Source organism: Anopheles maculipalpis, chromosome X (assembly GCF_943734695.1).
Source record: "Anopheles maculipalpis chromosome X, idAnoMacuDA_375_x, whole genome shotgun sequence".
NCBI classification, from domain to species: Eukaryota; Metazoa; Arthropoda; class Insecta; order Diptera; family Culicidae; genus Anopheles; species Anopheles maculipalpis.
This window is the reverse complement of record NC_064870.1, coordinates 1,204,563-1,230,112: the sequence shown is the minus strand read 5'-3', so window position 1 is coordinate 1,230,112 and position 25,550 is coordinate 1,204,563. Positions and strand designations below refer to the sequence as shown.

The 25,550-nt window shown below is 49.9% G+C and overlaps 3 protein-coding genes across 4 annotated transcripts in view; all 3 read left to right on the top strand.

The window, feature by feature from the left end:
- The window catches only part of LOC126568277 (armadillo segment polarity protein), a 369,973-nt gene that overhangs the window by 226,538 nt on the left and 117,885 nt on the right, over nucleotides 1-25,550 (top strand). The window lies entirely within an intron of this gene.
- On the top strand, nucleotides 320-20,217 carry LOC126567738 (dorsal-ventral patterning protein Sog). 2 transcript variants are annotated; one of them, XM_050224020.1, is made up of 7 exons: nucleotides 320-483; nucleotides 12,476-12,579; nucleotides 12,921-13,053; nucleotides 17,205-17,267; nucleotides 17,349-19,166; nucleotides 19,305-19,795; nucleotides 19,875-20,217. In XM_050224020.1, the coding sequence occupies exons 1-7, from the start codon at nucleotides 345-347 to the stop codon at nucleotides 20,076-20,078; spliced, it is 2,952 nt and encodes a 983-aa protein (XP_050079977.1). In that variant the 5' UTR covers nucleotides 320-344; the 3' UTR covers nucleotides 20,079-20,217. The 2 variants fall into 2 exon arrangements, with proteins under 2 accessions (XP_050079977.1, XP_050079968.1); XM_050224011.1 differs by having other exon boundaries at nucleotides 19,290-19,795.
- Nucleotides 24,888-25,550, top strand: part of LOC126558747 (septin-4) — a 141,488-nt gene continuing 140,825 nt past the window's right edge. The window contains exon 1 of the mRNA XM_050214817.1: nucleotides 24,888-24,893. The gene's annotated coding sequence lies outside the window, so the exon portion shown is untranslated. The remainder of the gene's footprint in view (nucleotides 24,894-25,550) is intronic.

Here is a 25,550-nt window from a genome sequence, read left to right as displayed (position 1 = left end):
CGGTGTGACACAAGAAAAAGCTAGTTGAAGAGATATCAGAGTGAGTCAGTGCTTCGGTGCGAATAGTTTAAAAGCGAAAAACGTTTTTTTGTGTGTTAAAGCAGAAGTGTGTATGCGTTAAGTTAAGCAAAGTGAACCAGTGCATAGTGATTGTGAAGCGAGGAAAGCAATCAACATCTAAGTCACCCTTGTGTGTGAGGGCGCATTACAAGGAAGTGCTAAGCGGCGTACACACAAAATCGCCGACAAAAAAGAGAAACAAACTCAAACCTCCTCATCAAAAACCGACGGAGGACGCATACGCCGTAAAACACACCGAAAGAGAGAAAGAGAGCCGACCGACGATGGCTAAATTTATCGCGACACTTTGTCTCCTGTGGCTGTCGGTGCTGGTGCTGATCGGGTTCGCATCCCAACCGGTCGTAGCCCGCCGGCATCCACTGCTGATCGAGGACGAGGGAGCACGCCGTAACCGGCCCGCAGGTAAGCAGTACAGTTGCATCCTTTTAGCTCGAGACAGAAACCTCCAAACATACCTACAGTCGTCGCCGTTGCATCCTGGCCGGAGTGGAAGCAAGAAGTGTCATTTTTCGGTGTCCGCCATTTTTTGTTTTTGCACCTCTTTCCGGAAGCTTTAGCGCATTTGCTGTGCGATGACGAGAGACCAAGCAGACAAGCAGAAAAACGTCAGTTGCTGATCACGAGATAGCTATTTTCGCCCTTTTGTGACCGTGTGCAGTCGGCGCGCCCTTTTGTGCGCGACCGGTGTTACGGTGATGGGTGGTCACACCTCCATTTTGTTTGGTTCCTGGTTGTTAGTTGAAGGTTTGAAACGTTTTCTTTTTTTTTGCCGATTTCTGTGCGACACACTATTCTGGGTGGTCTGGGGCTCTCACGTGAGGCTACCCCAAGCTCACGCCACCTGGGACAAAGCGGTACGTCGTCACATGTGTGTATATATATATATATAAATGCGCCTTACGTTTTGAGAAACAGTGCCGGCGTGGGAGTCATGGGTGCATCTAAAGCTATTTGTTTGATGTCAGAGAATACATGGTTTGCCCACCTTCCGGCCTGTTGCTGGTGAAGCTGCGCAACATCAGGAAATCACACCTGGATTATGTAAGTCCGAAGCGTTCCGGATGACCAGGGCCCGCTACCGAACGAAGAAAAATAGCCTAGCCAAAGCACACTGCGCGCAGACAGCAGAGTAGAAAAAATATTTCATAATTTCTCAGCCGCCCGGGGAAGGTGTATGTGTCGCGGTTTTTCTTTTTTATTCTCGCACTTTTAACCTGCTTGTTTCCTTGCGCTGTTCAACACCAGCGAATCAAACGAAACCAACATTTCAAGAACCGAACACGCTCGCTTTCCTCCGAAGTGATGATGTTTTTTCAATTATTTTTGCCACCGGGACAAACCTCAAACGACCCCCGTTCGCCTAGCTTACCACCTCCCCGTAGATGACCTAGGGGCGCATAGGTTTCATACTCTCGCCCGTATCTGCGTCTATTTTGCGAACACTGAATGCTTTTAGTGCCGCTGGTGCGCTTTGACTGGGTACCGCGATATTTCGTGCGTTTCATTGACACTTTTGACTCTCGAAAAATTGATGGCTTTTGGTCGGGCGAACTATGTGTGTGAAAAACCTCACCGCAGGATGTTGCTACAGTGCCCCCTCCCGGACTAACCGTGACGGATTACAGCGGACGCTATTCAGACATCCGGAAGAGCTCTTGTGAGCACAATCCCTAACCCACCAGCTGGACCTTTACAATGGTTCGAAGGGATGCTGGGAAGCGTAATGGCTCTCCGGAAGTAGTGCGAATTTCGGAGTTCTCGTTCTGCTCAGCAACACCAACGTCAGGGTGTTTTAATGCTACCCCGCTACCCGTACGGGTCCTCCTACATTTGACACGTTTTGGATGTGTGTGTTTTGTCTTTTGCGGCAATGTCAGATCCGGCCATACCTGTGTTCACCACCCTACCTGAGGATAGAGCGAGCCCGGCTATGGCAGCTCATATTCGCTGTCGGTGTCGGAAGGTTGCGAGAGGATGCGATTCATTCTAGACATCTTTCCGACGTCAATACGAGCCATCCCCAGGGTACAAAGCACACCGTCGCGAATTGCCCGATTCCAGCTGTTTGCTGATGAGGGTTTTTGACAGTGACAGCTACCCAAGTGGTGCTCCGATGACTTACGATGGGCGTGGTGGACGAATCGTCAGCTCTCAATCGCTTCCAAGGGTTGAGGGCTGCCGGATGTAACACTCCCTCTGGGACTGGATGTCTCCAAACAAACCGGAACTCTAACCGATCCGAGCGTATTGTGCTGTAACTGATCCAAAATCACACATCAGCGACATCCTGTGCTGAAGTTCCGAGGCTAGAACTTTTCGCCCCACAACGATCTATTTCCGGAGGGCATTTTGAAGTTGCAAATTCCTCTGATTGTACACGAGGTGCCAACATATTTGTGGTAATTTTACCCCGGGAAGTGGGTGCGGCCATTCAACTAGAGTTGGGCCAAGGTCTGCGATTGCCTGGAACTGGAAAACATCTCCCCCCGCCGGATCGATCCCCTCCAAAAATGAAGGTAACCGGAAACGTAACGGAACACACACTCGTTGGGCACAATATTTTGCGCGTTGCGTTGTGTTGATTCCCTCATTTGCATGCCTGTTCGGGGCGATGGGGTCCGGGTGGGTCTCCCGTCCTTCCTGCTGGTTTTGCTGAAGCAAATCAAACACACACACACACACACGCGCGCATTCCAAACAAATCACAACTGAGGATGCAGTATCGAATTGCAATTACCGTTTCGTAGCGTACGTGAATGTGAAACTTTGTTTGCTGCGGCTAGCTGCACTGTAAGCCCGCTTTTCCCGTCTAGCAATTAACCTAAACTAGATTGCAATCAAACCGAGCCAATTTTAAACTTCACCAAAAAAGCCTCCCGCCTCTTGAGGTACAAGCGCGTACGAGGTGTTTGTTGACGCTGTTAGGATTGCTGCGAGTTGCTGTTTTTTCGCCTTACTGGCTTGGCTGACTGTGCTGCAAAGTAATTGGATGCCCCTAACGGAACTTTACCCACAACGATCGACCCACACACACACACACACGAACGCTCCCAATCATCAGTGCGATAAATGGGGATGAGTAGGTGAGAGTGTCCAGCAAAACGCGGCAGTGCGTAGGTTGACATGTTTGCGCACTGAACCTGAACTCACCCCGCTGGTGCGCCATTGCGATTAAGGGGGTGGCAAGGGGGGATGATGAAAGCGAAGAAGCAAAGACGGTAATTAATGGTGTGGTCTTTCACGACGTTTTGCAAGATTTTCCTCTAGTGTAGTGTGTCATTGGACGATCCTTACAAACCACCCACAAAAACCAGCGCGACGTCTCCATGTTCTACTCTCGCCTCTCGAGATAAAAAAAAAACACCTTCTTCTTGGGGCTTAACGAACCCTCTAAAGGTCACGCCAGGGGATTTGAACTCCGGGTCCTGCCGTGCATGCACCAAACGGGCCGCCACCCCAAGATAAAACTATTTTTTGGGTTCATTTTGACCAGTAAATCCTCGCACTAGCCAACGTGATCGAAATATTTCACAAGAAAAAGGACTCCATCCTGATAATGAGGATTTTTACATCTAAAAACAGGGAATGAAGATAGGAAGAAGAGTACTGCTGTACTCTTCAGACCAATCTCCAAAGTATTGCACTTCAGGATGACGCTGAGCTTGCTCTATTCAGTGTTTCTCAGGTCATGCAACAAGTGTCTCCATGTTTAAAACAATCCACAATTTTATATTGAACAATAGTACAGGGTTTACCGTGTTAGTTGGGACATGACTGTCCACATTTTCTGATTTGCCGCAGTCGGGGTTTTGACTGAGAATGCGGCAAACTCTATATTGTTGTTCAATCTAAAGTCGCATATTGTTTTAAACATTGAGACACTTGTTCAATCCAGCAAATCGATAACATTGGAGATGCGCACAACAATTTTGCAGCTGAATTTATAAACGAAACGGTTTGAACGATATTCGCGCCAAACGTGCCAGGCGAATGTGGGTGTACACCTGCTTGTGGGTGGGAGTGGATTTCCTCTCTATTTCTTTGATTTATGAATTATGCAGGGGAACCCATTTAGAAGGTAAATAAAAGTTCATTGACTCGCGAACGCATTCGATGTAAGTAGGTAAGATTTTTCGCATACAAAAGAAAATCACCCTCACCCTCACCCCGTTTTACAAGCTTGTGGGCTGGAGGGTGGGTATTGGAGGGCCAGATTGTGGTGGGTTGAATGAAAATAAAAATATTGTAACGGCACTATCAAAACAACATGCACGAGCTTTCAAACGATCGCCAGACGGTTCACAGTATGTTACTCACATGCGCCTCCCGATATCATCCCGATCCCCCCGATGAACCACCTACCCCACATCCCCAGCTTTATAACGGGGGATGAAATTTTTGTGACAACACACAAGGAACCATCATCATCCAATTAATTGTACGCACGATGCGCTACACGGTACGGGGATGATTGGAAGCAGACAGGCAGCCAGCAGCAGCAAAAAGAAAGCAAAGATGGCGAACGGGTCGTCGCCGTCGGTCGGGATTGAGGGTTCCATTTTTCTTTACCGCCCGGCCCGGCTCGGTATCCACACTTGTTTTTTTTTCTCTCTCTCTCTCTGATGTGTTGGTTGCCGGTGTTGCAGCAAATGGAACACAAAACAACACTCACTCGCGACGCTGGTCTATCTAGACTATTTTTAGTGAAGTTACCGCCGACGACAGTCCGCGGCGCAACTAGTCAGGAAAGGGGGCAACGGGGGCTGAGGGGACGCAGGAGGGGGGGAAGGCGTTTTGAGCTTCGGTTTTCTGCGCGCATTTTTGTTCTAACAGTTTTTGTTTAAATTTTTGCTACGAAACTGTTTTCCCTTTCTATCGCTCTCGCTCTTTCTCTTCTGTTTTAAACGTCAAAGTGCGTCTGTCATCTAGCCTAGTTTGAGTGGCGTAGTTCGTACAACAGGGTATCCCCTTAATCCAGGTTATGGGAGGATTATGCCTTCATACTCGCTCCCGGATTTGTTGGCAGCTGCACGACAGAACAACAGTTTGTTTTGGTTGTGGCGCCTTCTAGCGCCGTTCGAATGCTAATTTCCCCTCACACAGCACTCACTCTGGTGCATCGAGCGGGTTACAACACTACTCCAACCGGTCAGCCAGCAACAGTGTGTTTTCCGTACGCGACCCCTCCCCAACCAGCACTCAATAAAATCGACAAACTCATAACCGATCCGAGTCGTCGGTCGAGTTTTGTGCGGTGTGGGAAGGCGCCTTCCCATTCGTCACCTCACCCTTAGGACATACCTCGGCGCAGCCCCCTCAAAACGCTCTACACGCACCGAGACGCCCCCTTTTTGGTTCTCCGATTTGCAAAATCGGAATGAGATCTAGCGCGTCGTCGTCTCGCCCAATGCATAAGTTTGCCGCCGAAGCTGGCCACTAAAAACGTCGTACTACTAAGTGACGAGACGAGACGACACAGCGCGACAGAGAATCGGAGACACACCTCGCTCCTACACCACTTCTCCGTTGGTGTCTGTCGGTGCAAGGCGAGCGCGCGCGACATGAATTGACTTCGCGCAATTTAAAGTTCAACCCGCATACCGTCGTGGCGCGGGTCTGCTATTTTTGCAAAAAACCCAACCCGCACACGCACACACTGCCCAATGAGGCACCCATTGAGGGCCCACTGATTTCGGTAAGTGAGATTCCTCGTCCGTGGGGATACCCGAGGAAAGAATCTTTCCATAATGGAAAGATTCTCACGCCGGATGCGGCACCAGAAGTCTGCATAATAACCTCCACCGCAAGGCATCCGAAGTGTGCGAGTTATTCGAGGGAAAAGACGCCGCAATACCTTGATAATCGATCTGCTGTGTCGCTGGACGAGGGGGAGGGGGAGGACGAAGCTTGGAGCGCTGGGAGAGCCTCCAAACCCAGCGGCAGAGTACCGAACATGAAACCGTCATTACGGACCCGACGACGTGGCGTAATGGCGTTTCGTTTCACACGCATATTTGCACGTCCGCACGTCCAACCGTTGCCAGCTTCACGGACGCTTCCAGTGCGGCATGGAGCAAACGGAGCTGGATGGGTCTTATCCCGATGTGTCAACGCGTCCCCGGGCGTTATCTTTCGCGTCAGAAACGTGGGCACATATTGGGGATATGTGCCTCACCCATGCTGTTTACCGTGCATGCCCTCATACGCACACCGGTAGCACTCGCTGGAAGTTTGGAATTCTGAATGTCTACAAGAATGCAAGAAAGTTCCTAGAGAACTACCCCCCCAAACTAGCGACTAATTGATCGTCGAAACTGGTCCCAAGAGTCTGTTTTCGAAAACAACTACAGAAAAAGGCACTACAAACCTAACCCAAGCCAGGCTCAAATTCTGGATCGACCACTGAGTCTTCTTCTACTCCCCTTTCCCCCTTCGCTTTCATTCCCATTCCAGAGGGTGTGAAGGTAGTTGGAAGAGACCAGTACTTACAGACAGGTGCCGCCTTTGCCGCCATTTGGTCTGGGCCAGCTCATCCGACATACCAATTCTGGACAAAACGGTGGTAAGAAAGGGAGGGAGAGTAGGGAGAGAGAAAGACCTGAGATCTGTATCCCGTTGTGTGCGTGTGTGTGTGGCGGCAGTCATATTGTAGCCGCATTCCTCTGTCAGCGGTTTGCCGCCTTCGTTTGGTGATGCACCACCCTGTGATCCGGTCTGGTTTACTTGTCGGCCGGGTTTTTATCCCCTACCATCCCACCCTTTCCTGCAGCCGATTCCCTTCTATAGGGGTACCGACCGTCCAGCGCAGACAGTGCGTCTCGTTTCGTGGCGTTGTCGGTCGGCCGTAATCTCTAACAGCGGCACGATTTTTGGGCCCCCAATTCTTGGGAAAGCATCAACCCCGACGAAATGTAAACAGGGGCGGTATCTTTCTTTTCTTTTTTTAACGGGTGGTAAATTCTCATTCTCCCTCACCGTATCCGTACGTATCGACCGGCCACGGAAAGTGTTTATCGGAACTGTCAACGACCTGTCGGTTGTTGGGATTTGTGTGTGTGTGTGGCGGCGAACTTCCCGAAAACCGGAAGATTGATGCCTGGAGTGCATCAATTTTTTATTGACCTCCTTTCGTCACTTCTAGAGCTCTTGCCCGCCAGACTAAACTAGCTTTGCCCAAATATTGTGACCCTATCGAGTGTCAGTTTGTTTGCGCGATCGTAAATTATCGTGCCAGTGAGTGTTCCTTCACTCTCTCAGCGGTTCTACTTCAAACGGTCATCTGCCGGTGTCGATGGGAACACACACGAACCGTTGCCACGACACGGTACAAGGTATGACACCTTCCGGTTTCGCACCAGCGCGCACCGAGCGACACACATCATTGCTTCTGCACCGTCGTGCAATTTTGCTTTTCGGGCGCGACAGCTGCACCGTGTGCTCCCGATTCCGCACGCCCCCGTAACGCCCGTGGTTGGCGTGGCGGCGTTGTTGTTTTTGTTAATTAATAGAACCCCCCCCCCCCCTCCTCCTCACCGAGAAGCTGACTGACCTCCACCTCCATGCTTGTCCGCCATCTTGAACAAACGCCCCGGGAACGCCAACGGTCTGTGGCGCACTGCCGCGCGAGCTGACCGTCGCACAGGGTCAGTGAGTCATGGAAGCATTTGTTGGGGACTGCCTCGCCATCCTCCCCCGGCCGCTACTTCAAAAAAAAAAACCTTTCCAAATGTTAGAAAACTGAAGCAGATGAAGGATAAATATGCTTAAAACTCTTTCCCTTTTTTGTGACTAGAGAATGTAAGATGTCTGCTAGCCCTAAATATTGCGGAACCTGTCGAATATAATACACCCGAAAAACCTGTGAGTGAGAAGCTTCGCAACTTCACGCGCTTCCAATTTCGATTCGTCCCGTCCCGGTGGTTATGTTTATTTGTTATTTCTAAACCCAAACCAAACCTCCTTCCCCTTTTGCGTTGCGCGTTGATGAGGTTGATTTACTCTTGCTTTCTTGACCCTCCTCCCCTCCCCCCCCCCCCTCCCCCACACACACATCTGCCAGCTTCGTCTCCCTTTCCTAACACTCCCGCGGAAGCGAAATGGACGGGACTTTTCTTCGGATTGCGGTTTGTCGCCTGAGAACCGTTTAGTTTAATTTAATGATGATATCATCCGATCAGGTTTTTTTTTTGGTTTTGGTTTTGTTCACCCTCTGCAAACCTTAGCCTTCTTTCCCGTGCGCTCCCCATGCTGCTTGCCCCCCTTGTATTGCATTGGCTGTCCTCGTCGGTTTTCTTTTTCGCTCTATCTCTCTCTCTCTCTCTATTGGGTTGGTTGGGGCTATAAGGACAGGGAGGAGGGGACGGGGATGAGGTTGAGGTGAGTTTCGAGTAGGTTGTGGGTGGAGGAGGGCTTCCACACAACCGAAACGCATTGTTGTCTGCTTTAATTCGACTCGTGTGCGCCCGAACCGAATGAAACCAAGGGGACCGAGGGAGGGGTGAAGGAGGGGGAGGCTGTTGGGACGGTTTAAAAAAGGATGTGATGCCGGGTTGTGAACTGAGTGGGTGGGTCCGGTGGGTGGTAGCTGTATTGTGTGCCACTTGAGATGACCCTTGTTTGGTGTCCATCGCTTTATTCCCAAACCCCTCCCCCCCCCCCCGCCTCCCTCTTCATCGCCTGCTTTTTGACCATCTCACCCTCCCCCTATAAACACCCACATCCTTAATTGGTGAAGAATCAATCATGCATTCCGTGCACTTATCGTTCTCCAAAACGCGCGAGCCCAAAAAAGGGGATGCAAGTGGTGGAAAGGGAAGCACGGGAAGGGGGGAAGGCGGCGAGCGGAGACTCCTACGTCTTTATTTTGCCTTTTTCTGTACACATTCGCACACTCAACTTACGAAAAAGATGCAGAAGGTGAAAAATAAATTTTCTTTGTTTTTTCTTCATTCACCCCCGTCTTTGTCCACGAGGGTGAGAAAAGCGAGGAGTTTGGGTGCTGTGGGTGATCCCCTTACTCTCCTGCTAGTAGTAAAACTTATTGTAATAGTCTTCAAAAAAGCACAAATAATATTAACTAAAACAACATTGGCGCGGGAGAAGAAAAAGAACGAAAAACAAGATAAAAATAAATTTGGAAACCAAAAAAACAAAACAACCTACAAAAGATGCACCGTGTCCAGATGGGTTCATATAAAAAAAGAAGAAAAAGAGAACACACACACACACGCACATAAAAAGAAACGAAACGCAAGAAGAGTTGAAGCAAAAACAAATCAAACACACAGCAACAAAAAAGACACAAAAAGTTGAATAAAACCAAACCACTTCCAAAGCAGGGGAGCGTAGAAAGAAAAGGAGATGGGAAGGGGGAGGGGAAGCGAAAATTAAACACCCTCCAAAGAGGCGTAAAAGCGCAACGCCAGTGTTACCACCACCCCCCACTCCCGGGGATCGTTTTAGCTTGGGTTTTTTCTCCCCCCCCCCTCGATCGACGAATAAAGGGAGTGCAAGGGGAGGAGAGGGGGGTTGAATTCATGTGAGGGCGATGTTTCGGGGAGTGGAGGAGGTGTTGGGTTGTGCTTCATATTTCTTTATTTATTTATTAATCGCGTAGGAGGAGCGGCACGGTTCGGCCCATCATCATCATCATCGCAATGATCGATGGGTGGCGGGTGGTACACCGATGATGATAATGATGATGATGATGTGTCTGTGAGGCGCGTGCTTGGTAACGCCGAAGGGAAAAGCTGCGCGGCCGATTGCTTGAGACTCGATGGAGCCATTTGCCATCGGCAGATGGTCGGGTGCAAGATGGCTCTCACGCACGCACGCGGCCCTATTCTTCTCTCAAACTCGCCACAAAATCCAACCCTCCAACAGCTGGTGCAATGATGAATTGGTTGCAAAAGGGGCAAAGAGAGAGGGGGAGAGATTCAGGTTTTATTGGAGTTGAATTGGTTGCTAATGCATATGATTGTCTTTAATTGACGGGACACCGCCAACCTTCTCCCTCACATCTCCCCGAACCGTACCATATGTTGCCCAGTTGCCGTGAGCGAAGAAGAACGCGAAGAAGGTGCCGAGACAGAATGGGAGCAACACTGGTGTGCCGTGTGAGGGGGTGGTCTGCACAGAAGAACAGTTGCGGAGCAATAATATTCGCTCCGGCCCCTGTTTGTGGGGCGCTAAGGGAAAGCAAGTCGGCGCGAACGGGGTGTGGGTGGTAAGGCGAGGATAAACCAGCAAACTCTTCAGACTTCAGCAAAATCTTCAGCCCATAAACCATAATAAATAAGTCGAAGTGGTTTGTGGCACCCGAGAACACCCGAGAAGGGAGGCGCGTGTGCCGCGCGCGCGCGATCTCATTTTCCTTTCCACCTTTTTTTTTTCTTTGGTTTGTTCTTCTACCTCACCCGCGCGGTGACGCGGCGTAAGTCAAGGAACTGGCGGAGATCATTTTCTATTTTTGCGCATCATTGGCGTATGATTTGTGGTTCGTAATTTTTATGAGAGGTTTTGATGATGAGAGGTCCTCCACGCGCTTGCAACGCAATTTCTTGGGGCTAATGCGGCTAATGGACGGACGGTGTGTATTTGCCGTGGGGGGGGGGGGGGGCGGTTGGTGTGGAAGATGGAGAGATGTCGAGCAAGATATTATTATTGTGATTAGTGATTGTTATGTTATGTGTTATTGTGACTGTCAAGCGGTCCACAAACTCTGGCGATGCCCGACTCCGACCCAGCATTATTAATGCCGGGGTCAGGAATTTTCCACACACACACACACACACGCAACACCCGATGCGCCATTTGGAGGTGGGATTTTATTTTTATTTTGTGTCACAAGCGACTTGACACAGCACCGCTTGGAGGAGTTTACAGATTGAAATGGCGCATGGGACGTAAAGGAGTGAAGGGGAGGGGGGGGGCACAGGGGTGAATCATAGTCATATCCGGTACCGAGGGCGCCACGGGCCACCGGTTGCGCAGAATGGATAGTACTGTGTACGCCCTTTCCGGACCCGTTGCTACTTCACGCCCTCGCCCTCAGGATCGCCGAGACTCGGTGATGCTGCGCGCTGCAACAAACGTAACGTCGGCGGGACTTGTTTGCGTAGTTTTACACACACACACACACACAGTGCTGTGTTTTCGTTGCATCTCTCCTCTCTCCCCCCCCCCCCCCCCAAACGTCACCGTCCGGGAAGAAGTCACCGGGTACGTCAAACCGCCACCGAAACAGCAAGCGAAAAAAACCGACCACCTCAGGGTTTGACCTTGATCTTCTCACCGTTCGCACGCCTGGGTTCTGCAAAAACATAGGTGGGAGGGGGGGGGGGGGGCTTGGGTATTAGGGAAGCTTCTTACATCATGCCAAACTTTTCAAGTTTGGTGTGTACCGGTCACACTCACTGCACACACACACACACACACACAACCGGACCGGACATATATTTTTATCCCAATAACACTTCGATCACCTTACATAATTCCGGTTCTTAATGGGGTATGGGGGTTCCTCCCGGCGCGCGCGCGCGCGCGAAGTCACAGTAAACGGGAGGGGTGGTACGACCGATGAATGGGACCATAAATTAGCTCCCTATCGCCCCTCGCCCCGAGCGATCGGTTTCAGTTCACTGATGATGAATGCGAAACCGAGACCGGTACGATCGGTACGAGAAGTGCGACATTTTACCGAAACCTCCCCAACCGCTCCCGGTAGCGATACAATTTAGTTCGCTTCAGTTCAAACAATCGGAGAAGGGGGAGGAGGAGAAGGAGGAGGAGGGGGAGGAGAGAGAGAGAGGAAGGAATCAAAATCCACTCTTACACCACACCACCACTCCGCTCCAAAGTTTGCTTATGCCTCATTTGTATATATGTTTGTCGCCATTTTGTTCCTTCAAGTCGTCCTACCGGGAAGCTCTCCAAAAACGTTTGCAAGAGAAGGACACGAAGGGGGTGAGGGGGGAGGGGAACTCAAACCAGACGAAAAAAAGGATTTTTTTGTTGTTGCTGGCCGTCTAAAAAATCCTAAACTACAAAAGTGTTGTGGCACCATCAAGCAGGCCACCAGGTTACAGGAAATGGCGGCAAAATGGCGACACACCGAACAAAAAAAAAACCGAGAGGCAGCGAACCAGCAACAAAAAATCGATCGCGATCGCGCAAATTGGTGGCGCCAGTTGTTAACTAATCTTTTTCTTCACTTCTCCCCTAACCTAATGGACTTCTTCTTGTAGCGCCCCGTCGTTTCAGGCTGTGGCACTCAGCGAAACCTAGACCATACCGGTTTTAGCTGTTGTTGCTGTTACTTCCTTTTTGGTGGCGCGTTCGCTCCCGTCTTCCCGCACCAATCACTAATTCTTCTACCCTCTTCTTCCACCGACAGAGTGCCAGTTTGGGAAGACCATACGCGAACTGCATACGACCTGGTTTGCCGATTTGGGCCCCCCGTTCGGCGTAATGTACTGCATCATGTGCGAATGTGTGCCGGTAAGTAATACTGTAATGTTAAGCCCACCATCCACCTCAATGCTCCATGGGGGAACGCTCATTTCCCATTCATCCCGCTTGTGCTGCGGAAAGTTGATCCAAAGCCGCGCCAGACGTCTAGCGTCCATTGAAGAGCCGTCGGCTCGCGCGGGCAGTAGAATTTGCTGCCGATAGACTCTTGCGGAAGGATTTATGGCCACGTCAACGCTACGGCTACGGGGAGATGTCCACTGACAATCGCCATTTTTTGAGCTGAGAGCATGGGCAAAATATAGCAAACTTTCATTCAACAGTAACTCATCCTCTCTATCCCTCTATATCTTCGTGTCTGTTCCATGCAGTTCCAGAAGAAGCGGCGCGTTGTGGGACGTGTCCAGTGTCGCAACATCAAGAACGAATGCCCGAAACCGACCTGCGACGATCCGATCCTGCTGCCGGGAAGATGCTGCAAGACCTGTCCGGGAGATGCTCAGAGTAAGTACTTTCCTATGCGCCGGAGGGATGGGGGGGGGGGGGGGGGGAAGGGCCACGTGACACGCCAGCGCCTTCAGAAATCGCCAAGAAATCGTCTGCTGCCTTCTCGGGGGTTTGTTTTCCCTGCTGTTTTGTTTTTTTAATTGTTTGTTTTTCTTTCTCGGTGCTAAATGTGCACCCCTCACCCCATTTGGCGCCGGTTCATTGACGTTCGCTGTCAGGAGGGGGGGCTTCGATTGTGCGCGGTGGAATCGCCACAGCACTTTCGGGTCGCGCCGCCAAGGAAACAGCCACAACAAACGTGTGTGAGAGCCGTTGTTCGTGTCTTGGTGTTGGGCTGGGAAGTGGTGGAAGGGGGGGGGGGGGAGAGATGGTTGGAGGTATCGGTAGGCTATGGCGCGCAGTGTGAGGAAGAGAAGGCGCACAAAAAGGCACAAAATTGCCACCTCAAATGACGTAGTCTTAAGGCGACGGCGCCATCACGGTGCGCTACACGCGTCTTCCGATTACGCCAGTAGATTTTACGCGCGTATTTCGCCCACCTACTCTCGGCCACACACAGACACACTCCGCTCCTTTCTCTCTCACTCACTCTTATTCACTGTACGTGGGGAATCGGTCCGTCAAGTACTATCTGAACCGTCTCGGGACGACTCAGTCATTTTTACGAGTTCACCTTCCTCTTCGCCAGCCGCCTCTTCCACACCTTCGCCGTACTTTGCTAACTCTTTCCACCCACTGTCTCCCGCCCCGTTCCGCCCGGTTCTTAGACGACACCCACTCGCCGGCGCGAACAAATAGCAGGTTCGTTCGCCAGTAGCCCTGTGGCGCTACGTGCACTGGACCGTGTTGACCGCAATCGTTATCACCTTGTCAGGGCGCCCGGCCCACCACCTGATATCACCACCTCGGTAAATCGCATCTGCTGCTCGGTGTTGCTGCTGCCGCTGACCCCCCCCCCCCCTCTCTCTACCCCATCACTCGCCCCCTAACCCTATAGCTATAGCACGATTTCGCCAACACCATCGCGCTGGAGTTGACGGCCACCGTTTTTAGCGACGTTCTTTGCCCACCTTCTTAGCGTAGCCTTGAGCTTTTGCCGGTGGCATGTTGATGATGTTGATTGGTGGTGGTAGTGGTAGCAATGTTGGCGAATACTAGCGACACTGTGACACGGCTCTGTTCACGACGCACTAGTCCCTGTGCACCCAACATTAACACCAACCGACGACGAAAGCGCTTTCTCCAAATCTGGACGACTTGACTTCCGGATATCACTACATTGATTTACTTTAGTTACCTCTCACTTAAACACACACAAACACACACACACACATCCGACCAAGATAAGACTAGTTTCAGCAGCGCTTAGATGGTTCTATTTTGGTCCTGATATAACCTGGATGATCTTCAACGAGACTCGGTTGGACGAGATGTAAAAGGCGCGCCATTTAAACAACTTCCTTCTTCCAACACACACACACACACGCACGCGTACGCACGCACCAGTTATATAACAACAGATCGTTTAAGAGCTTTTCGCACACCTATCCCTCCCCCCCGCCCACCACACACAAACACCCCGCGAGTTTAGATAGACCCCGGCTGGTGGCGCCGTTTGGTGACCTCGACCGATTTTCTGCTCCCCCCCCCCCTCCTCCGGGGGTTTCGCTCTTCCTGAGTGTCTCTACACCCGGCGTGCGTGTTTGTGCGTGTGTGCTACGTGTTTGTTGTTGTGTGTGGTACTATTATTGATAGCAACCCGCGGCCCTAAACCACCATATACAGACTCTCCTATCGCTACTCCACACCGGATCTCCAGGTCGTGCTGGGTGTTATGGCTCCTTCCGCTAATCTAGTCGCTCCTATCGCACACACACACCAAGAAACCTCAACGCACCCCGCGCTCCACTGCGTGCCCTGTGTGAGAGGGTGTGTGCGATTTAAAAGGCCTCAATTTCGGATCGGATCGATTGGGGCAGTGGTGGCCCTTCCAGGAGAGGAGCGGTGTCGATGTTTTCCTTCCATTAATCACAATGCAATCTTTTGTTTAGCACACACAAAAGCGCAAGTGTTCGATCTTAACCTGAGCAACCCATTCGTAGGGGAGAGAAAGTTTGATGTGAAGAACAGTCGTTCCTTCCGGTTCTCGGAGCCATCTTGCAAACGATTCCGGCGATTGTCAAATGTACCTTAGCAAAAGGTGGCAGCACCCGTGCACGTAGCCGAGCGAGAGCCGTGTGTGTAACGAGGAAGTCTGTCTAGGTTTATCGCCGTTGAGTCGCCAGCTGAACACAGTGCGACCTGGCGCGCCATGCGGAATTTACGCACTTAGCGCAGATATGCAAAGATATGGGCAGCTAGTACGAGCTTGCTCCGACAGTACACTGACGTTTGATTGGTGCCTCGCCCCAGGTTTTTTTTGCGTTCTTGGTGCGTTGTGTTTTGGAACAGGTGCCAGGAACAACGGTTGTTGCGTAACGTGTAATATACGTACCACTTGAGGGCTTACAGGGGGGAAGAGGGTAAGGTTTTTTGTGGCGCCCTGTGGCGCCACTTCCCGATCAGCAAACCGCAAACACAGCGTGCGAATGGCTAGAAGTCAGTTTGCGAACCTACTCATCAAAAGTGGGGCCTTTAGTGATTTGACGTGACGTTTTGCTTGCTGATCGACACACACACGGGCTGAAGTGACATCCGCTCGCACCTCGGCACCGTACCGAGCGAGCGTCACTGGTGCAAAGCGCCTCTATATAGACAACGATGGCCCTCAGAAGCGTAGAAGCGCAATCAGATAGATCAGCCATTTTATGATACGTTTTTCTACCAACTCTCCGTCCTGCACTTGGTTGCAGGCAGAGTGAGAGTCTGGGCCCAGAAGATTGCGTTAGATTTTTTTGGACGCAAAATTGGCGAACCTTACCCCTCCCCCCCCCCCCTCCCTTTCCCTGGGAGTCTCGACGAGTACTTGACTCGTCCCTTTTTTTTTATTAGCGCGTGTGCACGTCTCTGCTGCTCGAAATCAAGCTCACACTCGAGGCGGGTGCCGAAAGCCGTTCGCTAGCCGACAAATATAAGCCCCGGCGTAGTGTAAACAGACAAACAAAACACAGCACAACAAGCAAACAAACAAACCGCGAACAATCGTGCAAATAAACAGCCCCATGTCAAATAGGCACGCACCAACTGTCGCTTGACCAAGGCAGACAGGTAGGCAAACACGCTGGTACACGGTGTTGGGCAACCTCCTGTGACGCAACAGCCTTCCCCCCTCTTCAACTGCTCTTCCTCGCCTCTTCTCTACTGTTCAGAGTTGTGAATACAGCAAAGCAGACTGCATCAGCCCGTGACCCGGAAGGTGACCCAACACCGTTCTCGAACCTCTCGCTGTTGATCCGCCGAGATCCGAAGAGCTCTGCCGCACCTGACAATCACGAGGATTGCGCCTGGCTAGCCTTAGGAGCTAGCCTTCGCGATCCTTTAGCCGAATGCGAGCTAGCGCTCTAGCGGGTTTGTGTCATTCTCACGCTACCCCGAGACAGGAAGGAACCGACGTGTCCAGGCCATCAACTCTTCGCCGCCATTACGCCAGTCGGCTGCGCTAGCCCACCCAAGAAGCATGCGAATGTTTCAACTTCGAACTTCTTTTTGGTGTTTCTCGCGCAGTTTTCTCGCTACACTACTTGTCAACAGCGACTGATAAGCGCTCGGTGGCGTATCCAAACCGTAAGGGTTTCTTTCTTTTTTTTTCTTTTGGCTAGCTGTTGTTGGCAAGCTCTGGTGCAGGGAAGTACAATCGCAAAAGTGTTACGTCCTTAACGGGCTCCCAAGATAAGCAGATAATGGAAGAGTGGTAGAGATGGGGTGGAAAGAGATAGGCGCGACAGACAGCGAAACAGTGGACGGAGAGTTCCGAGCCATTTGCGACATCTGGTCCATGTGCGAGGGATCACACAGAAGGTTGATGCGCGTGAACCTAACCCGCTTTAGATGCGAAACGTACCGTACCCGTACCGCGAATCGGGACGCGGGTCACGTCAGGTCATACGGATGAGGGTGCGATGTCGATCGTTATCTTTAAGCACCTCGCAGCAATCTTATCTTTCGATTAATTCTAATGGCTTTCATCGTTTTTCTTGTTTCTTTGGCAGGTCCTGACGTGGTGCAAGATCTTCCCCAGGCGACGATGCCGGAAGAGGAGGAGCGCAGCAAACGTAAGTATAGAAATTCACCAGCGTTCCTACCTTAGCTGCACTACTAACGTGAATTGTGTGTGTGTGTGTTTTTTGTTCCAGATTTTGCGGCCCTACTAACTGGCCGTACCTCATCGCTACTAAAGAAAGACGACTTAGGCACAATGTACACGACACTCAACCCGCAGAACGTGGTCGCTACTGGACGATTCTCGTTTCACAAGAAGAATCTGTACTACAGCTTCTACGTGTCGGAGCGTGCCGCACGGCCCCGAGCAATTCAGTTCGTGCACGCCAACGGCAACATCCTGGAGGAGCACACGCTCGCCCTGCCATCCGACGAGGGTCGCCTGAGCTCGTACCAGAACGGTACCGGCAAGGTGTGCGGCGTTTGGCGCCGTGTACCGCGCGAATATCGCCGCCTGCTGCGTGATGAGCTGGTGAGTGTGGTGCTGCTGTGGGGCAGCAAGCATCAGGCTGAGCTGGCAATAGCCGGCCCGATCGCGAAATATCCTGCACTTGCGCACGAACTGTTCAGCTCACTGCTGGAACCGACCGCCCAGCCGGAGATGATGAGCGGTGCCGGTGGTACGGCGATCGTGTCCACCAGCAGCGGCGTCACCTCCTCCATCCATCTGACGATCGTGCTGAACGGATTGTTTGCACCGGAGGATGTGAGCGATGTGCCGCTAAGCGTGCGCCTGGAATCGCTCGACAAGCGGCAGCTGATACTGGAGGACGTGCAGCGCGTTCGCAAACCAGCGCACGACATCAACGTGCTCGAGGTATCGTCGCCCGTATCCGTGAGCGATCTGCGTCTGCTAACGCGCGGCAAACTGACGCTAACGGTTGAGTCGCGCCGGAACGCGGATATGCTCCGGCTGCAGGGTCCGGTACGGGGACGGGTCGCGTGCGAAGTATTCCAAACGCTGCTCAGCTCACACGGCGTGGATGTACGCAGCGATGCGAGCGGACTGGCCTGGATGTATCAGAACCGTGAAGGAGCGCTAGTGTACCATGTGCAGACGCATCATCTGCACGGTCAGCCGGGCACATCGAGCCCGGTGCTAACGCTTATCGACGACAGTGCCAAGCGCAAGCCGGAACTCGAAACACTGACCCGAGCGTTTGCCGGTGAGCATGCGTCGGGTGTTATCGACCGGATGGGACCGCGCGTACTGGAACCGCTCTACTCGGGCGAGCTGGCAATACAGGTAACCAACGATCAGAATCTCACCCTGCTGCAGGGCAAGTTCGTGACGCGCCAGGTCGCGGACGCCCGGGACTCTAGTGCGCCGGTACTGTTGCGCCGCACCGCCGAGCTGCCACCACTCGCACACGCGGTCGGTATGGCCTGGATGGCGGTAGACAATGAATGCACCCTGCACTACGACCTATCACTTACCGGCGTACCGAGTGCCTTCCATCCGCTGCAGCTCTACCTCGAGGAGCTACCGCTCGAAGCACCGAACGCACCGATAAGCCGCCGTCTGCTGGAAGACTTTGGCGGCAATCAGCTGGAGGGTTTCCAGCTCGGCCTACCGCCCCGTGATCTGGCCAAGCTCGAGACGAGCGTTATATACCTGGAGGTGCGCTCAAACAGTACGACCGAACCGCTGCTACGTGCCCGCGTCCACACGCCCACACGCGTCCCAAGCCACTGTACCGGTGGGTTGGACAATGAGGTGCAGCAGGATCCGTTCGCTGCGAACGATGTACCGGTAGCTGCCAACGAGAAATGCTTCCATTCTGGCCGCTTCTACGACGAGGGTGAAACGTGGCGCAGTGCGGTGGAGGCTTGCACCATGTGCTCCTGCGACCATCAGCAGTACAAGTGCGAGAAGATGAAGTGTCCTCCGTTGAGGTGTCGCAAGGAAGATATTGTACAGAAGAAGGGCGAATGCTGTCCATCGTGTGCTGGTAGGTGTCAATCGTTTTCTTCTCTGTCTTTTTGTACACTCCAGACGATCCTTATCCTCTCTCTCTCTCTCTCTCTCTCTCTCTCTCTCTCTCTCTTTCTCTCTCTTTCCCTTTCACTCACAGCACCGAAATCTTCAGCGGGCAATGGACTCCCAGCGGCGGCGGTAACTACTGTCAGCAGTGGCAGCTCGAACGCTCAGCGCGGCTGCAGCCTTGGCGATGAGTTCCACGAGGCAGGCACGACATGGCATCCCTATCTGCATCCGAGCGGCTACGAAACCTGCACCATCTGTACTTGCGAGCTGTTTACGCTGCAGGTGAAGTGTGCCCGTGCCCAGTGTCCACCGCTGCCGTGCAGCGACAAGGTGGCGTACCGACCGGACAAGAAGGCCTGCTGCAAGGTCTGCCCGCAGGTGAAGGAACCGAAGGTCCCGAAAAAGGTGCACGCAGGCCGACAGGATGTGCAGTACGATGAGGCCGGCAGCTCGGTCGGTACGCTGCGTTCGCCCCAGGCGATCCTGGCGGCCGGTGGCTGCCGTTACGAGGAAAACATCTACGAGAACGGCCAAGAGTATCATCCGGTGCTGGCGACGCACGGCGAGGAGAAGTGCATCAAGTGTCGCTGTAAGGTAAGCATCGGAACGCTGTCCAACGATACCGGAGGTGGCTGTTAACTTACGCAAATCTTCCTTTCCCTTTTCAATGCAGGACGGACAGCTAAACTGTAGTCGCAAGCGATGCAACCGAGCCATGTGCAACCGACAAAATGCCAAGCGTCCCGGTCAACAGCAGCAGCAGCAGCAACAGCAGCCACAACCTGTCGATGAGTGTTGTCAGTGTCGGCCTGCCCGCCATCACCGAAAGCGACAGCAGCAGCAGCAACAACAGCAGCAAACGAGTGTGAAGAGTTGAATTGATATAGTTTTGAGCGTAGCGACGCGGAGTACCGTGGGTTTCCCTGTGCCATGTTAAAGTGTGTTGCTCGCGGGGCTCCGCCAATCCACACACTTACCTGTTTTACCATCCTCTCCTTATCCCCTACATTCTTCTCTTACTCACTCTCTCTCTCTCTCACACACACACACACATACTTTATCTCCTTCTCTCTCACTCTCTTTCTCTCACACGCACACAGACATGGGATCCGTTCAAAGATTCCATTTTTTTAGCACTACTCTAACAAGTTCGTGCGTTTGTGTTCGTGTGCAGGAGATGACGTTTATCTGTCACTTGTGCCACTAGCCATATTAGTGTCCGTATAGTAACTTTCGCCCCACACACATACATACACATACACATCTAAACGTGAGTTTCTTATTTTTTAGAAACTTCACCACTCATCACTTATACCACCCCCTACCACCGGGCCGCAGGGCAAAGCATCGCCAAGACTCACCAAAAAAAACCCCTTCTATACATGCACCACCCTTCCGCCATCTTACAAGCACATACATAATCATTGCAAAGGCCTTTAGTATAGTACTTTTTAGTCGCTAAACGCTTGCGGTTCACCTAAAGCACTGAAAGCAGCCATCTTTATGTATTATTTTATGGCGTGCCTTTACTAGTTTTTTTTTACCTGTCCGCCCAGCAAAGTCATCGCATATTCGCACCGCGTGAATTTACGTGTGTATATGTAGGCGCGAGTATGTATGTGTGTGTGTGTGTGTACGGGTGTGGTTCGGGTGTAACATCCTTCCGGATCTATGTCAAGTCAAGTGTCAAGTCTAGAAGGAAGGGATGGTAAACAGCCCCTGCTTCCTGTTGTATGGGGGGAGGGGGGGAGGGAGGTAAGGGTTTTGGTTTAAGAAGAAGTAGAAGGAGAAGAAAAAGAAGAAACAGTGGAACCGAAACAACCGGCAGCAGCTCGGTTGAGCGAATTGTGCGCCACGCGCCACTAGCGGTTCGTGCGATTGTATTACAGAGAGAGAGAGAGAGGAACTATTTATATGTACTTTACTTAAAAAATGATAGGAAAAACAAAACAACACACACACACACATTATTTTTAATCGTTTAAGGATAACGATATGCATAACGATAATATAATATTAAACAAAAAAGCTATATCTTAACGTATCTGTTGTACACGTACATATACGCGCGTGCCTACACGCAACCCACCGTTACCGTGCGCGCGTGTGTGATTTCTACACATTCTAAACAGTATGCGCGTACACGCGGTTTGGGTCGGGCGTGCGTGTGAGTACCTTCTTCTTTTTTTTGGATGCGATATACCACACATATAAAAGTATGTATGGATATAAATATATTCATATAACTTTATATAAATATATACACACATATTATTTTGTACATGTAGGCATGTAGGATGGATCATGATGTACTAACTAAGCGCTTAGTACCTACCAATATAAGGACACGTATTTATTTTGCAAACAAACACAGAGAAAAGAACACAAAACACTTACACAAACACACACACACACACACACACACACACACACACACACACACACACACACACACACACACACACACACACACATCTACACGATTGAACAGAACCTTCTGCGAAATGGGTGGAATCGCGTTCGTGTTGCGCCACTCCACGTACCAAAGCGATTTACGATTTAGTTTTCTAGGGTTAGGATCCCCCCCTTCCGATGTGTGTGTATGTGTTTTTCTTTTGTTTCTTCTTTTATGGGGGAGGGGGGGGGGGGTTGAAGAAGAGATGAATACAAATTGCGCTTGGAACCGACCCTTCGTGAAATCGGTCGATCGATCGAACAAAACAAAGATGGCGGCACGTACCACAAAATAGTGGTTTGATTAGCAGAAAAAGAAGAGTAGTAGGGCCAGAGGAAAGCGAAAGCAAGCGGAACGTTATGGGGACCCAGAAATAGTAAAGTTGAAGCGCATTTAAATCGGAATAGAGCTAGAGCTTTGTGGTTAGGGTTAGGGTTAGTAAAGCGAACCAGTCCAGACACGAGCGCAGGAGCTTTAGCACTGAAATTGAACTGAACGGCGTCGACAACTCAACGGCGAGAAAAAAGAGGAAAGGCGAAGAAAAACTTGGAAGGGAAAAATAGAATAAACACCACCACCATTACAGGAAACAAAACATAGTTTAGTAGTTTTTTTTTTTGGTTGTTGTGTCGTTTGTTTTTAAGTGCTTCTTTTCCTCTACCTTACATTTACTTGTTGCGAGCGCTCAGCCCAGCCACGCCTCAACAATGGCCGACGATGATGAGTTAAAGACGAGGAATGAGCATCGGGTGAGGGGGAGGAGAGGGGAAGGAGTTTGAGGAAGTTTTTGGAGCATACGAAAGTTGTCAGAACTTGAGGACTTGAGTGTCGAATCTGCCCTCGCCATTTTTACCAGTTTCTAGTGCATCCTGGTCAGCCTTCCTTCAGTCCACCCCCTAATTCACTCCCTTCCCTCTTCCGAACAAAGCATTTTGTATGTGTGTGTGTGTGTTTGTGGGAGATGAGTTGATTATTTGGAATTCATGGAACTCATAAGAAAATTTCGAAAAGAAATCTAGAGAGATTAGGATATTGAAAACAGAGGGGGTGAGAGAGAGAAAGTAGAGCTATCCAACAGAGAGAACAAGACGTAAAACATAAAACGTGTAACAATCCTCGCGAATGCTGGTCATATCAGTCATAATTGTCGTCATAATAATTTTTAATCTAATATTTCGCCATCGTTCCACCATTTTGTTTTTCTATTTTCCTTCTTTTTTGTTGTGCTTTTCGGTTCGATTTGGTTATCCTTTTTGGGAATGTTTTTGGTTCATGTGGAGCAAAAAGCAAAATTGTAGCATGAACTTTAAATCTTACTAATTAAATGGGGCAAAATTATCGAATACCAAAAAAAATTAAATGTAATGCCACCCGGCAGGATAGTTTATGCACGGCGCGAGTAAGGCTAAGGATATTTTTAGGCTTGGAATTACCCATTATTATTTTGGTTTTGCTTTTTTGTTTTAAGTAAACATAGCAGTAAAGCTAGACTTTGGAAAAGAAGTATCGTGTTAGAAAGACAATGTTGTAAGGATAAAAACGAAAAAACACTACAGCAGCAACAAAACAAGCACATACCTTAATGGTGAAGCGTAGTGAATACGTCTGATGACTCGATCCTCTAGTCAAGCGTCACATTCGTACCGTATGTGAGGTGAGGCACGTCACGAGATGGTATGCGCGAAACGATCGAAACAAGACTATCACTGCGCCCTAAAACACCAGCACACACACATACAGGTGCACAAAACTAAATACGTAATGCATGCATGCATTGTCTGCTACCGATTAGCAGCCCGTGACAAGTCTAAACAGCCGTAATACGTAATAATACCAATGGACCAGCTGTGCACGGAGTGTTTTGCTATCCTTACGACTGTTACACTAAACGATTGCTTTTACCACTACACTACACACTCATAACGCCATGTGTCACTGCTAGTTTCGTTTCGCTTCTGTGTGCGTCCTTCGTAACCTGTGCTTCTGTTGACATTTGGTTGGGACCCAAGGAACAATCTTAGAAACCGCTGCATCATGTATATTGTTTTTTGTTTCTTTTTTTGCATTACACACAGCCACACACACACACACACAGTCCAAAATGAACCTCTCCTCGCAATTGGTGTTTGTAGGTTATCTTGCTGGAGTCAGGAGGAAAACTGCTAAAAAAAACTTTGTAAACCAATCAAGGATACTATGGCAAAATTGAATAAGGAAAAACCAAAATTACTACAGAAACTTAAAAGAGAGAGAGAGAGAGAAGCAAAAGAGAGAAAGAGAAAGAGAAAGAGAGAGATGGAGGAAGAAAAAAGGCAATAGATTACCGCAAAGTAAACCAAAATGGGGAAAATTGCAAAACAGAGATGCAATCGTTTGAGAACTCTTTCCGTTTTCGTTACCACTTACCAAAGAAGACTGAATATTTTAAAACAATATACAACAAATCAAAACAAAAAAAAGGAAACGGTATGAAAAATACAAAACAAAAGAAATCACACGCCAAGATAAGTGTGTAAAATATTTGCGAATAAAAATCAAGAAAGAGTTGGTGAGAGAGAGAAAAAGAGAGAAAGGAAGAAAGGCATTAAGCCACTTTAGCACACACATTAGCAGCAGCAACAAAAATGTAAAGTCGAAGAAAAGATAAAACGAAATGGTAGTTTAACACACCTGCACAATAGTAAGCATTATCGTACGGCGGTGGCATGGCGGGTGTCCGAGCAGCGTTCGGACTTTGCTTCGCATGAAGCGTGGAACAAAATCGCGCAACAAACAAATCCCATCCCTCTTTGAATTAACTTTTTTGTACTTCTTCTATGCTAATTGTCTATTTAATTGTATGCGTTAACCGATAGCTTTAGTCGCGTGGATGGTTGAACATTCTGTCGAACATTACTAACTAAGCAGAAGCGTTGGAAGTTATTTTAAAGTGTTAAGAAGATCCACGGAGTGAGGGAGAACAAGAGAGAGAGAGAGAGCGAAAGAGAGAATAGTAGAAGGATAAGGGTGCGTACAGTAGAATGGAGTTAGAAAGAGAGCTGACACAAGCGTGTAAGAGAAGTCCATTTTTGTTTTTAATTTTTACTATTAAGTGCATAATGTGTACTTCTAGATCAGATCGAAGAATGTTAAGGTAATGAACACACACACACACACACACACACTTACATGCAGGCGCGTACACACATGTGTAGCAAAACACAGCTAACTTTAAGCATAGCTGAAACGGGATGGAAAGTGTGTGTCGCAGCAAAATTATACAGTATTGATTTTTTAAGCCTAAACCTTTAAACACCAAGCAATTGTAACACGCTACGTTGCGTTGATGTTGTTTTGTTTTCTTCCCGAAATTTTTTTTTGTTTCTCACCCGAATTATATTATAATGCGTGTAGCATACCCTGCGAAGCGAAGCAGGGCGTCACCAGAGACAGAATAAATTGGACAACTACTTAATTGCAATGCACTGAAAACACACTATTCTTAATAAAACTAAGAGCTCCAAAACATTTACCGCAAGAAGATGACTTTGTGTTGCGTACTGCAGTTGAAGCTGGCAGGAGAAATTCAAATTTGAACGTGGCGTTTAACTGTAAACGGTTGCTAACGCAACGGCGTTACTCACTTGCATGCTGGGTGCATTGTATCGTGCAGCGCCATCTGTTGCTTACTAGCTCAACTAGCAGGCGATTCGGGCGATTCTGAATTCTCTCGAACCGTCCCTCCGTAGTAAGAATTTGACTATTTAACTACGTGGTATCGGAGTCTATTAAATCATTAGATGGCCGGCTTTACCAATAGAAGGTCATTAAGCCAAGCCAGGTCGTTGTTTGTGACCGTCAAAAAACCGTCACAAACTCAACACAAGCGCTTAAGTAACAGATTACCATACCGAA

Coding starts and splice junctions, on each gene's coding strand:
- LOC126567738 (XM_050224011.1), top strand. CDS start 345: ATGGCTAAATTTATCGCGACACTTTGTCTCCTGTGGCTGTCGGTGCTG. Junction 13,054..17,204: donor CTGTCCGGGAGATGCTCAGA/GTAAGTACTTTC, acceptor TTTCTTTGGCAG/GTCCTGACGTGGTGCAAGAT. Junction 19,796..19,874: donor GCATCAAGTGTCGCTGTAAG/GTAAGCATCGGA, acceptor TTTTCAATGCAG/GACGGACAGCTAAACTGTAG.